Source organism: Nesoenas mayeri, assembly GCF_963082525.1.
Source record: "Nesoenas mayeri genome assembly, chromosome: 14".
NCBI classification, from domain to species: Eukaryota; Metazoa; Chordata; class Aves; order Columbiformes; family Columbidae; genus Nesoenas; species Nesoenas mayeri.
The window spans coordinates 16,334,031-16,348,858 of NC_137556.1; the positions used below are offsets into that span (position 1 = coordinate 16,334,031).

The following is a 14,828-nucleotide window of genomic DNA, read 5'->3' on the forward strand; positions in this document are numbered from 1 at the left end:
TACATAGCTCATAATGTCTCTGAGATAACATGAACTTCTAGTTCTGTTTTGCATCAAGTGCATTTTTCCAATAAAATACAGTGATAATATTTTCATCAAAGTCCTGTTTACAAATATATTTTTTAATCCTGCCTTCTCTTTGCAGAGACATCAGCAAGAATCAGATTTCTGACATTGCACCTGATGCATTCAAAGGCCTGAAATCTCTCATTTCATTGTAAGTAGAAGACAGAACTGAATGGGCATTTGGGGACAAGCTTGAATGTCAGAGAAATAAAAATGATAATGTTCTGTCCGGGAGGGGAGAACTATGTTTCTCTGTGCAATTGTCAGCTTGTGTGAAGCATCTCATGTTTTGTAAATGAAAAATTGGTCATGAAGGTTAGAAGGGAGAACATGTCTCCAGTAAGTTCTTTTATAGATGAACACCCCCAAGATTACTGACTTGGTCTCTTCTTCAAATCAGTGCATTTGTTGATCTGCCGTACATGTGCGCCTGTAGGCTAATCCATGCCCCTGGCTCATCACAGCACACAAACGCCTCATCCTAACTCAGACACACTTGTAGTGGTGTTAATCAGAGAGGAAATACTTCCACACCCAAATTTTTCATCCATATTAAGGAACTGAAATTGCGGTCTCTTGTGAGTTATTTGGTTTATTTGTTTTCTCTTTTGTTGTATTGGTTGGTTGGATTTTGTTGTTGTTGCTTGTTTGTTTTCCAAACGAGTTAGAGAAGAACCTAAGTTCTTAAGAAAATGTTTAGATTTCTTAACTGTCATCACTACTTTATTAATCTGAAAGGGGACTAAAATATGACTTCATACAGAAGAAAAAAGGAAGGTGGATCTCTTGACAACTATTTGTTTCTCTTTATAGAACACAGAAACTGTTTTAGCACCAAGTAGAATTTAAATGCAGCTGTATTTCAACCTGGCTACCCAGAGCACTATTAAAACAGTGGAGCTTTTAATGGGTAAAAAGAGCAATAGAAGGTCAAAAGCTGCATGTGGAGAATGAACTAGAATAGGGTATTAGAAAGAGCCCCAGGCTGAGATAAGAGGGCAGGTTCAACTGGAATATTTACTTGTGTTAATTTTAAAGACAGATTTAAAACATTTATCTTATTAATATTCATGTAGCTCTGTTTGATTTTTAAGAGTATAATTCATTTCTGAAAGCTGCCATAATTTTATTCTCTGAATACTGGATAATTCTAACAACCTCTATGACTCGTTGTTGTCTAATGCTAATATTAGAAGGTTACTCAGTACTGAACTTATATGTTGCAGTAAACTTCTGAGCCAGAATGCAGAAGGATGGGCCTTTTTTTTGTGCCCTGAATCCTGCTGGAAGATTGCCAGAAATATATATTAAGTGTTGCTAGCTCTTGTTGAATACTTAGGGGGGTGTTACTCAACATGCTGTGGAAATGGCCAAATCCCTCAATGCTGTCTGGAAACGATTCAGTAAGAAAGAGAATGACATTTACTGAACACTACACTTCTGGCTTGGTCCGAACCTACTGCCGATGCTGCAATGCTGCATCTTTCTGGGCTTGGCAAACCTCCTGGCTAGGAGCAAGCTGCACAGGCAAGACACTTCTACTGGGGTTGACTTCCCAACTCAGAAGTTATTTGGCTTTAGCTCTGTAGCTAATTCAGATACCCCCAGGTGGCCCCAGGACTGGGACACAACACATCAGAGCGGACAGAGAGGAAATGAGAATATAAACTGGGCAGGGATTTATAGTGTTTGGACTTGCACACAGAAGCAAGTGAAATGACTGTGTATTCTCTGCCCAGTCATCCAAAACGATATTTTAGTAAATGATGTTTAAATATGTTTATATCCAAGTGGGTAAAATATTGCTTAAGTTAGCACCAGGAGGTTACAAGGGGAAAAGAGAGGGGAGAGAGCCGGGATGCAGCACAGAAAGGGCTGTAGTAGGGGAGCTGCCTCTCAACAGCCTCTCCTTTGTTCAGTGTTTGTTTCTGCCTCAGTTTCCTTCTGCTGCAGCTGCACGAAGCTGTTGTAACGCACAGTCTGTGTCTTCTCTCTTTGGCAGACTCATTTCTAGGACAGTATTGACTCCAGCCTTGAAATAGTCAGCCTCCTTCTCTAAGTTCAGTTACCCATTGTGCTTGCTGTTGGCTTTTACTTTCTTTTGCAAAGTTTTACTCTCGTTGTGTGTTGCAGGTAGGTCTTAGAAATGTTTTTGCTGTGGCTGACAGGCAGGAGTTAGTTTGCTGATCTTCCGTGACCCGTCACCCAGACCTCTGGCAGGTTCTTCCCCACTGGGCACTTCTGTAGTTGTTGCAGTTTCTCAGCCCTTTATGGAGCAAGACTGTCAGCTGTTGTACAGAACCTGGGTTTCTCTGGAGGAATCTCCCCCGGGTTTCTGATTCTGAGAAGCAGAGGATCTTCTTTTAGCTGAACTCTGCTATAGCTTCCAGTCCAGTTCTGTCACCCGCAGAAAGACCAGTAGGTGCAAGAGAAGACAACTCCCGGTGAACCTGCCAAAGGGGAAAGACCCGGGATGTAGAAATGAGGTATTAATAACACAGTTTGCTTACTAGTGTTTTCTCTTTGAAGCAGCTCAGTTTTTGGTGCCTGAGGCCTCAGTAACTTTAGTCAGCTGTGTGCCCTGAAGGAACGCGGCTCTTCATACAGTGTTCAGCTCAGCTGAGAGGAACTTGTATTTTTCGTACATGTAAGTCAAATGTGATTAGCGGCACACGTTTTAATGAGACACCATTGAGGCTTAATCTGTGCCCAGAGCAGCTGGACTTCTGCTAGCTGAGTTAAAACAAGAATAGAGGGGGAAATATTAATGCACGAAAGTGAGCAACTTTGCTTCCATTAAAAATGAAGTACTGCTGTACTGCCTAAAATCCTTGCGTTTTTCCCCACCTTCATTATTCCCATTCTGTGCTCCTCCCTTTCCTCCTGCTAGCATGCAATTGCAGTGCTCCCTGTGGGTCGCGCAGAGGGAAAGTGCTTCTCTGGAAGATGGCCAACATTGTTAGTGGAGCTGGCTAATGGAGCCCTAGATATGGTGGGTTGCTGCTCTACTTGCTTTTGAAGTTAACTTTGGCCAGCGTTTCCAGGCAGAACTGTTTCCCAGAGTACTCTGCCTATTGTACCCATCTAGAGAGGGAAGAAAAAGTGGGGTATTGACGTTTTCAAAACACAGGAATGTTTATTACAGGAGCAGTTTGCCCTGAAATGCATAAACCTTAAATCTTTTAAAAGTGCTAAGTGATCTATATGCTAGCAGGTCATATGTTTTTATTTTAAATCTATATATTTTCTGTAACAAGAAATCCACCTATGGGAGTCAGAAGGGTCACAAAATCTTAACGCTTTAAATAAGTGGCTTATATCATACTTTTTTTCTGCATTTAGCAAAAGAAAAGCAAGTTTGTTCTTGTAAAGACTCAAGACTTCTCCTTTCCCCACATACAGGAGAATAAAATCATGTTTTCTCTATGCCCATTTTTCAGTGGGATTTTGTTCCCTAGTCATATAGTGACTGTGGGGAGATCCATTAGAAATATTTGGGTATATGCACAACTGTTTTTTTCCTGGTTGTGACAACAGTTAAGGCACCAAAATCATTGTTCTGCAGTGACATTTTGTTCTTCTTGCCAGAGTTTCTGGCTTTTCCTGTTCCCCTTGTGTCCCATGCAGGTGACACTGTGAGTCCTGGTTAACTCAGTCTGTCTGTTCTCTGGATTTAATTCTGTTACGGTGTCTGAAATTCTTTTTCAATATTTAGGGCCTCGGGCTTAGATCCTTAACATATTTTTTATATGAACCAAACTTCAAACCTGTTTATGGGCAAAACTGCAGATGCAAGAAGATCTATCCCCTGGTTTTGAGAAAAGAGTTGTGGAGAGCTAGCGATAAAGCCATGGTGGAGAATGGAGGGTGTTGTGGATCAGACCATGAGAAAACAGGTCTTAAAGATGCTACTGTGGGATTTGGGCAGAACAACTTATATTGCCTGATTTCAGTGATAACTGTTGGACAAATAAACTGCTTTTCTATACCTAAGTCTCCCCTCTTGAAAAGGCGGAAGCATTTCTCTGTCTCAAAGAGACTCTACAAAGGTGTATCATTGAAATCTGTGAGTTGTAGTGATACTGCAATTACTTGGAACCATATGAAATATCCAAGATGAGAAAAAAAAACAAACAGCTGGAATGGTTTGAATCTAAAAAACCACTAAGCAGCACAGATGTGAGCTGTGGTGATGTAGCCAGCGCTTTTGTGTTGGAGGGATTAGTCTTGCCACCCAATACTTGTTTCCACACAAACATTAGAGCAAAGAGTGCCCTTGCATTGAGAAGTGTGGCAAATTTGTTGATTGCTGAAGAATGTGTTATCTTTAGCAAAATTTTAAGAGATGCCTTGTCTGTAGTATATTGTGCTTGTGTTACATAGTTAGAATTGCTCTTTGCCGGCGTTGGAGCAGCTAATAACTCGGTGCAGACCACGGGGGCTAAGTTGTGAGTAGTTTCATGTTTCAAGATTGCTGTATGCACTTTCTGAAGTAAATTAATTTTTCATTTAATCAACTCAAAAAATCTGTCTAATATCACTGAGAGGATTGTATCAGCATTTGGTTATTGTTAATAGTATCAAAGATATGTGTTATTCTTGGGATCGGTAAACTTCCTACAAATGTAGGTTTGGAAGGTCTTATCCAGACTGTCTGGGGACGTTTTATGAGATATGACAAAATGGTCTAAGCCTTCAGTGTGTTAAACTGAACGAATAAATTTTAGACCACTGCAGAGGGAGAATTCCTTTGCTTTTGTTCACATGCTGAATTAAGCTGGTGAACAGTTTAAAAGCTTAGATCAGCCTGGGCAGAAAGACAAGAGACAGCTTAGATTTTGACAACAGCAGTCCCATTTAGACCATCATCTCCGGAATGATGATGTATGTGGTGTCATTCATGGTAATTTGAAATCTGCAATAAAACACTGTCTATTGCAATAACTGCCAAACTTATTTTAAGGTAACGAATTGCTTTGGATAGTTTTATTGTGATTTATTTAGCCAAACTTGTTCTCAAGAAATATGAAATAGTGCAGGGAAAAAAAATTACATGTCTAAGTTTCTTTCAGATATTAGAAATTTATTGCTGTTTTTACTCCTATCAATTCCTCCTCTTTTGAAAACTTGAATTCTTATTGAGCCTGTGCCATTGTACGTAGCTTGGGAAATATAATTCTTCCTAGCAAGAATTTTTCACAGTCTAAAGGAAAGTTAAAAGCATTCTGAGGACTGAAAAAGACATTGCATAAAGTCAAAATCTGACACTTCTGTCAGAATGTTTCAGCCAAGCCAAAATAAAGGCACACTTAGCTGGAAACCATATGGTCTTGAGTAAGGATTCTGTGCTAGGCTTTCATACCCCCAAAAAGTTCCATGTCACCTTTCAGGGAAAAATCGCTGTATTCTGTGATCTTACTTAACGAAGCAGCTAAATTGCAACTACATTTGCAAGGAAGGTAGGCCAACAAACTGTAAAATAAAAACAACACAAGAGTTCTTGTTTCATTTCCTTAGAAGACGGTATGCTAAACTTCAGTGTGCTTCAAAGGCCACATGTTGGTAAAGTCTTTGCAAATCCCTTAATTTTAAAATTGTTCAAGAGATCAGAATGTGTAGAGACTGTGAAGAACCAGTGAGACGTGTGGGTTTCCAGGTCGTGCCACTGAAAGTTTGTTAGATGCTGAATTGCATTCTCACCCAAGATAACACACTTGTTGCTATGTGGCCTTCCAGTACTTTCTTTGTCTGGTACGTCCCAAGCTTTTAGATGAATCTTTGCAGTGGCTATTTTCACCATTTAATCTTTATTTTTAACTGCTTAGTACATCAGTTGGATTAATCTGCAAAATTTTAAGTATAGTAGTAACAATTAATTGTTCGACTGGAAATGTAATATTTGTGTCTTGGAATAGATACATTTTGGGGAGGGGATTATTAAAATATGATGCCAGAATCAGGCTGAAGAAGAATAACACCTCATTATGACTTAAATATTTGTCTAATTTCTTATTGCAGATCCAAAATAACTCTTCCACTGAATGGGGTGCTTCTTCCAGGGTTCTCCTCCAATGCGTACAGTGCAGCCAGGGGTCTGTGCTTTGTGTTTCTTGCCCTTCCCATTCTTCGGAAGGTTGATGGCAGCCTGAAAACTGCTGTGAGTTGTGAGTCAGTCTGCCAAGCTGTTTTGAAGCACTGCACCAGTGGTTTGTGGCCACGCTGGAAGCGTTTAGCTGCAAAGTGGCAAAGCGGGTGGCTCAACGTGCCGCTAGGAGCAGAACCTGAGCCGCAGCAGCAACCGGCTGCTGTCAGAAACCCACCTGCAAAAACGTGGGAGGAGTTTGCATGGGTTAAAAACACAGTGGATGATTCTTCATAGCATCGTTTTGGTTGGAAAACACAGAATCCCAGAGTGTCAGGGGCTGGAAGGGCCCTGGAAAGCTCATCCAGTGCAATCCCCCCGTGGAGCAGGAACACCCAGATGAGGTTACACAGGAAGGTGTCCAGGCGGGTTGGAATGTCTGCAGAGAAGGAGACTCCACAGCCTCCCTGGGCAGCCTGGGCCAGGCCCTTTTGTGATCCAGTTTGTACCCATTACCCCTTGTCCTGTCACTGGTTGTCACCAAGAAGAGCCTGGCTCCATCCTCGTGACCTTTAAGATCGAGTCCAGCTGTTAACCCAGCACTGTCAATTCCACCTCTAAACCCTGTCCCTGACTTCACACTGGTCAGTTTGATGTTAGATGTACCTGCCTTGTGGAAAACAATAAACCTCATGCACTGGCTAGTCTGATGTGTTTGCACATCTCTGACTGTTGTCTCCATTCAGCCTGGTTTCCGTCTTTGTCAGAGACTCCCATGTGTGGTGATAAGATAAAGAAGGGAACCACAACAAAAAGGATACCTGTTCTCTCAGTCTTCGTCTCCAGTTGTTACTTTTAAGATTAACATTGAGAACATAGAATTAAGCTGTAGCTCACTTTTCTGTTTATCTCAAAATGTACATCGTATTTAGGGTAATATCTTCTCCACCTAATAGTAAATGATAGTAAATGGTATTTGTCAGGCCTGCATTCTAATAAGTGTTGTTTTGATTCACTGATTTGCTGCCTATTGGCAGCAATTACTGAGATTATTTTTATTACATATTAAGAGTTTTAGTTTATTTTTAATTAAAGAATATTTGGGATCTAAAGTTTGAGGTGCTAGAGGATAGAAGGAAGCTTGTATTCCTGTGCCGAGCTTGCACAGTAGCCAGGACACCTGCATGTCCTGTGATATATGTGAGGGATGCAAGCGAACATATATTTTTAGAACTTCTAATGCCATATGAATATGTCTTAAAATCTGCCTCTATCTTAAACAGAAAAAAAAGAGAGAACTCTGAGAAAAGCAAGTTTCTGTGCTTTTTATTAGAGTAAATGGAAATGTGGACCTTGAGGAATGAGATGCAATGCGTTGTGTCTGTCCCCTTCTCTTTGCTTCTTGCTGGAGGACCGATTGACTCCAGCTCTGCCATGGCAGGCACACAATGGCATTAGCTAATTTGGCTCTGCGTAGCGCTCCACATGAATATGAATTAGAGACAAGTGCCTGAGCTCTCATACTGACTTTTGTTTAGCTGTTAATTTGTTTGAATGTTAATGTGCCACATGCACATAAGCCCAATTAGGTTTGAAAATGCCTCTTTTCTTTTTGTGGCTTCTAAAAATTGAACCTCTGATTTATTTTATAAGCTATTTTAATCTGTTTAATTTCACTCAAAATAATAAAGAGGATGTATAAACACATCCAAGGTTTAAAATTCAGTGGAACACTGCCCTGTCGCCTTCTGACTCTTAATTAAAAGTAAATGAAAAATTGCTCTAAGAAGAGTAGTTTTTTGATATTTGCATTTAGTAGTATCATAGCTAACGATAGCACTGGGTGTGAGTGTTGAGATTTCTTTAAGGTTTTACTTTTCATAAGTGTTTTTACCTCTACAGCCAGAGTAACCCTGAGTCTGGGGAATTTTTTACCACTTTCCATGGGCATTTTGTAAAGCTTCTCAACTCTTTCTTCTATGCTGTAGCATTATGCATTATTGATCAGCACTGATGATCCTGCTGCTTCACAAAACTGAGGAAGATGTTCATCCAGCATCACAGAGTTTATCCTCTAAACTTTGTATAGATGTTATGCCCTGAAATAGAAATATACTGATTTTTTTTTTTTTTTAACCTTTTATAAATCTTTTCTTTGCAGAGGTTTTGCTTTTGCTTCCTAACACAGGTGCTCACATCAGTTTCTATGTTCAGGAAGAAGTGAGTGAGACAAGCATTTGGATGTTGGTTTAGAGCCCAGTGAAATTCAGTGACTGGAGTATTATCTCATATTTTGAAACCACTCTCTAAATGGACCTGCTAGACCTTTCAAAATTAAACCATCATTTCTGTCTAATTTTGCATAGAGTATAAAAACCTGCATACATCGCATGGAATTTTGTTGAAGAAGAAATTGTGTGTCTTCTGAAGGTGAAATTAGGAAACAATTAGAAAAAATTAGTGGTACTAGCATTGATTACTCACAAACCCCACTGACTGTAACAGCACATTAAAATCCAACCTTCTGACTCTGCAGTAAATAAAGAGAAATTATGTTACATTTGTTTACAGAAAATATAATGCTGAATGATCATTAGCTTCTTGCATAGCAGTTCAGTTCCTGCTAAACTACAAAAGTAATGAAAAATGAAGTTTCAAGTTGAGGTTTTCATATCTAAGTGGTGTTATTTTATTTAGATTCATTTTATTTACGTTCAGAAATGAGCTGATCTGGGAGCAGAGATGATGCTTCCAGTGAGTGATGAAGAGTGAACTGAAGTTGGGATGCTCTGGGAGGGCCGGGGGGGTTGGAAATGGTCCGTCCTGCTAAGTCTTTGCTTTTCAGTATGTTCAAATCACCGTAATATTTCAAGTGTTGAAAGACAGGGTAAGCCAGAATTTCAGCCATCATCCAAGCCTCACATGGCTATTTGATTCATTGCTGGCATATAATTCCACACTAAAAAGATAGAGAATTGACCAGCATAGGGACTCATAAGCAACAAAGTTTTGGCATGAGCTGGTTTATAACCATTTACCATGTCCTATGTAGAGCATAGAAATGACAGAAATACTATTTGTCACAATTTGAAGTCTATTAAAATGTGTAGATAAGGCATACAATTTTCAGAGGGAGCCCAATCTTCTTGCTTTTTACCAGGACCCATGTAGGTTCCAGGCTCACTTTCTGGTGTTGACAAATGTTATCAACGTGCAGACATGACATGAGTAAATACTTCAGCCATGATTGAAATTCAGATGTTCCTGTCATGTATGGTTTTGCTCTGATATCTAGGTAACACATCTTAGCATAATGGTGGTTTTGTCTGTTTTTCCCTTTAGTTCAATTTCTAAAGGTAATATATGTGTGGGGTTTTTTAATGTTTTTCATATTAAAACTGAATCATGGATATCAGGTTGTATATATTTATGGTTGAATTAATATACAGCAGCTCTGATTTGTGTTTTAAATCTTTACTGATTTTTATAACTAAATGATACCTAAATTATTTTTGAGTTTCGGAAATAAATGTCTGTTTCCAGTTGAGGCTACATTTCTTTATATTAGCTGGTGGAAATGGTAACAGCAGCTGGCGAAGCCGTAATATTTTATCCAATGATGCCTGTGTCACATTTCATGCCAATTATTATATCTTAAGAGATTCAGTTATATGAATTTTTATGTACAGCCAGCTCATGCTCCCTGCCTTTTAAATTCACTATCACTGAGCAAAATTCTAGGTTTTTCCATCAGACAATGTGCCTTCCAATGGTTAAAATATTTCTAAAAAGGGTGGAAAAAAATCCCTCAAGAGAATGAAAAATATTTCAGATACAGTTTTTGGATGATGTCCAGTTTCTACATTAAAAATGCTTTCCAACACCAGACGAAGCCTGAATCATAACGACTCATTTAATACCATGTGCTCTCCGAAAAGAAAATGAGAGCGGTAGTTAAATGAAATGGCCACAGATCCCGGGCACGGTGCACAAGATCAATAAAGATGATAATGCAGGGAGGTGGGAGGACACTAAACTCCTCTGTTACTGAAGATTTGTTTTGTCTTCCTGAATCTTTCAGAGTGCTCTATGGAAACAAGATCACGGAGATTCCCCAGGGCCTTTTTGATGATCTTGTGTCTCTGCAGCTGCTGTGAGTATGATCCCTTCCTCTTCTTTATTTTACAGACTAGCTAGATTTACTGGTGGTTTTCAGCTTCTGACATTAATATAATCACCTTTTTCCACTGAAAACTCGCTGGGACGTGCTATTCTGTTGTTTCTGTGTCAGGCAAGGGCTGGAAAAGAAAAAAAGAGAAGGTGCCAACAGTTTTATAGCACAGTGTGTATAATGGGTGATAGACATGGAGGATTTAAGTGTGGGGAGGAAATGAGAGACTGAAGTCCAAGGAAGGAAATTTGGTCGCCGGCTGATGTGTGAGCGGGGTGCCATCTGATTGTTGTTACACATTTAGCACTTGTGGTTGAATTATCTAGATCCTTGAGGGCTACTGTGCTGCAAGTACCTGCGCACGCAAACAAAACAGCAGCATGAAAGACCTTACTGTTGGGAGCCATGCTCAGTCCCATGTTCTGCTTATGCCAAATCTGGCTTAGTTACTGGAGAAATGATTTCAGAATATATTGTGTATTTGAATATTATATGCCATGTGTGATTTAACACATGGTCATGATTGGGGTAAGCTATATATCATACTCTCTTCAGTATTTATCGATGTAGCATAAAAAAAATCTCCTAAACCAAATGGGAAATTGCAAATTTCACTCATTCTTTTGTCCTTAATCACACTGGAAACCAGTAACTCCTTCAAAGAGAAGACAATTAGCTACGATTCCAGCCAGTCAGAACAGGGTGCAGAAGTGAAGTGAGTTTAATATGTATTCCTGGCATTCCGATTACCATCATGGACAACGCACTCAGTAAGGAAAGGTGATATATGATAAATTAATTGTGGTTTATATCACACGAAATGCTTCACCCCAAAACAATAAATTATGTGAAATATAAAATGAAGAGTAGCTTTTACACATGGTATTTTAAACCTTTCTGACTGTCTCGACATAACCGGAAACGAATATGCAAAAGTTCATGATTACCATTGCATGTGTCACTCCGTGATTGCAGTCTTTGCTGCACTTATATGCTATGTAAAAATAAGCATAGATATAGACTAGAAATCCGTGAGCAAAATCAAAGAAGTAAAATGAGAAATAATTGAAATTGCTCTATATGTTCAATGAAGCACTAGTCAGATGTGTAATTTATCCATAAGGTCTTAATTGCAAACATGGGCCACGCTGTTTTAGAGAAGGACAAGCAAGAGCACGTGTGGTTTGGTTATGACAGTGCTGGAGCCGCGATGGTTGGAAGCTGTTTGCCCCCTCTTGCACACAGCCAATTATTTTGTCTTCGCCTTTTGCACATCCTTCTTCTGGCAGCTCCATTCCAAGGGTCTTGTCCCATACCTCACAAGTTTATTAGTACGTTAAGAACAGCCTGCACAGCAAGAGGAGACTGTATTAGGGGGAGGTGGATTGCCATGTGTGAGAACAATAAACATGAAAGTGCCCAGAAGCTGGGATCGGTAGCTGTTGGTAGAACTGGCGTGTTAGTCATCGTCAGACTCAGGTTGTGTTTGGTACAATGAAGGCACTGCAAGCAAAAGGAGAGAGAAAACTTAACGTGTCCCTTTGACCTCTGAGAAAAACTATATTTTAAAAACCTGAGCTTTACCATGGTTCTCCCCATAAATGTTTGGTGGTTACAAGTTCAAAGTGATGCCCAGTTGCTCTGCCTAAGCCAGGACACTTTACAGACAGGATCTTTCCCAGTAGGGAAGATAAAAATCAAAACAAGGCTCACCGTGTCCTATAAAAATGTGGTTCTAGAACTTTTGCAGAAAGCATTAAGCAGGCTTCACTGCCTTTATACTATAGTCCCTGTGCACATGTAGTGCAGCCTTTCAATGAATTACATATTTAAGCCCAGTTGCAGTAATTTTCCAGTCTGAATTAGCTCAAGTGATGCTTTTTTGTTAAGGGGGCAGAACCTGTATGCCAGAGAACCATTAGAAGGTATTGTGCTTCAACCATTCAAACCACCTCAAGCCGAGGAGGTGTGAGTAGGTTGCCCTGTTGTGGGATTCCTGGAGTATTCTGGCTCTGGAGCCTTTCAGGGTCTTCTTGAAAGTGTTTTAATGTAAAGTAGCTTTTGACAAGGAAAGTGAGCATGCTTTACATGCAGACAAATGTCTGCACGCTTTTCTGATTGTGACTTTGAAGCAGTCATTATGGGTTTGCTTGTACTATTTTAATGGATTTAAAAAGAAAAAAAAAACCAAAACAACTAAAAGGCATTTGTTGGTTTTAGACCTGCTGTTGAACAGTTGGAAGAATGCCCTATGATTAGATCTAATTTAGTGTTCAGTGGGCTCTAGATTGGATTTCTTCTTATTAGTCTGGAGACACACTGATAAGAACGCTCTGATTAAGGTATCCTGGTAGCCAGTATAATTTCCTAAGTTTGAGCTGGAGCATTTTTTAAAATATACTGGCATTATGGTAAGGCAGGACACAGTCAGTAAAGGGAAGTCAGTGTGGGTCCTGTATAAAATCATTGAGATTATATTTAGAAGGAAAAAGTAATTTCTGTGAAATTGTAGAGCAGATAATATTGCTACTTACTGTTTTGGATAAGGCTCATCAGAGTTTCTCAGGCATGTCACTATCCTTCTGTTTAAATATACTGTCACAATCTAGGCTCAGATTATTCCAATTTTATTCTGGCCAAATTGTTTTGTGACAATCCCACTGACAGCCCCACTGACAGCAGGAACACCATAGCTGGGTCAAGCGATGCTCAGCTCAGGCGTAACTGCATCTTCAGCTGCCCCATTTGACTTCGCTGGGTGGGAAATGAAGAATTCAGAACAAGTTTTAGACCACCTGGCTAGCGTTAGAATTCTGTATTTCTGTGTTATAAGGCAGAGGTCAGTGAGGCAAGAAAATAACCAGGCATGGTTAGATAATAAGGGGTTTTTCTTGGAGGGGGGTGGTGGTGTGTTTGTTGTTGTTGTTTTTTCTTTAAACCATATTGGTTTAATTTAAAATGTTATGCCTTAAGTCTTCCTCATAATTAGCTATCTTAAGTGGTTAATATTTCCTACATGAATAATCACAATTGGATTTCTGCGAAATTGCTATTTCAGGAATCTTTTGTCTTCCTGAATATGCGATTGTACCCGACCCAGCAGCAAACATCACTGTACGAGTCCAACTGCGCATCTGTTCCGTGGAACAGAAGCTTTTCTTGGCCTCCGTCTTTTTCCTTATCCTGTTTGAAGTTGCCAGGAGAGAGGATGCTAGAAAGCTGCTGTAGCTGCTGTACCCTGTCCTCATACATTCTTCTTTTCAGCAGGCTGGATCAAGTGTCTTCTGAGAATTTCAGATCATTTTGGATATGAAAGAGCTGGAAAGCGATCAGTCGAGTCTGATATATTTTTTTTTCTTACAGTAAGCTGAAACTTTCATTTAATTGAGGCAACAATTAACAATTAAACACTGTGAAACAGTGTTTGATTAATTATCATTGTTTGGGTAGCCTACATTTGAATATCGAAAGAATGGAAAGGGGTTCAGCTTAAGGTGGAAGTTTTCAAGTGCACATCAGCTGTGGCCAGTTTAAACTCCTGGCCAGGAGGCCTTGATTACAGGATTATCATTGCGATAAAGTTGCGGTTGGAGAAAACACCTTTTGGGATTTCTCTGTGCACAGAACAAATGGGCCTTGCAGAAGAGAGCACAGCATAGTTTTTAAAATAACTTTGGTCTGTTTGTTTTTCTCTCCGGTGTTTATAATTTTACCAGCTGTATGTTGCGTTATTACGTGATGCCAGCGTTGCCCTCTTCTGCTTGTGCTAACAGGGATATTTCGAGATGCTCAAGCGAAGTGTGGAGGAGCATTATGCTGTAATTTCTATGGTATTTCTGATTAGACGATGTGTTCATGTGTAACAGTTCAGAGAATGAAGAGGGTCAGAGAGAAGTATCGAAAAAGCTAAAGGCTGCGTAAGAGTACCTGAATATTTTATCCCTTTTTAGTTAATATGTAATTGCAGTTATTGAGTGGAAACTATTGAGTTTCCACTAGTGTTATTGAAACTGGTGAAACTAGTGCTGTTGAGTTGCCGTGGAGTGCTAAGAAGCCACACACCCCTTCTGATTCTATTCTGAAAGTCTTTCCTGTTGCTCTCAAAACCAGTTTCACGTCTAGTGGATTATTACAAATATTTGCTTTTGTTAATTAAAACCAAACCTAGCATTCCAAAATGCAAGCATTAAATCTGATTTAGTTTATATAGACCTTTTAAAACAGGACTGTATAAATGTAACTTTAGGACTGTATAAATAGTCCTAAAATTCCATCCGGCCCTTTGAAGGCAACCGTGAGGCTGATGTGGCTGCTGGTACAAATGGGTTTGACACCCCCTGCTTTAGACTGACCTTGGTTGATCTAGAAACTGGATTATGTTAAAATGTCCTTCCCACCTGCCTCTTAGTTTCCCTGGAGTGTGGACAAGCTCTTCCAGGAGCCCTTGGGCTTTGCCAAACTGTCCATGGGTCACCGCACAGGGGGCACAACGCAACCCTGCGCCGCTCT

At 39.9% G+C, this 14,828-nt stretch overlaps 1 protein-coding gene across 1 annotated transcript in view; it reads left to right on the forward strand.

Moving 5' to 3' along the window:
* Positions 1 to 14,828, forward strand: part of SLIT3 (slit guidance ligand 3) — a gene marked incomplete at both ends in the record, with an annotated part of 483,041 nt that overhangs the window by 329,150 nt on the left and 139,063 nt on the right. The window contains 2 exons of the mRNA XM_080353334.1: positions 146 to 217; positions 10,230 to 10,301. Coding sequence (XP_080209460.1) covers positions 146 to 217; positions 10,230 to 10,301 — 144 coding nt within the window. The remainder of the gene's footprint in view (positions 1 to 145; positions 218 to 10,229; positions 10,302 to 14,828) is intronic.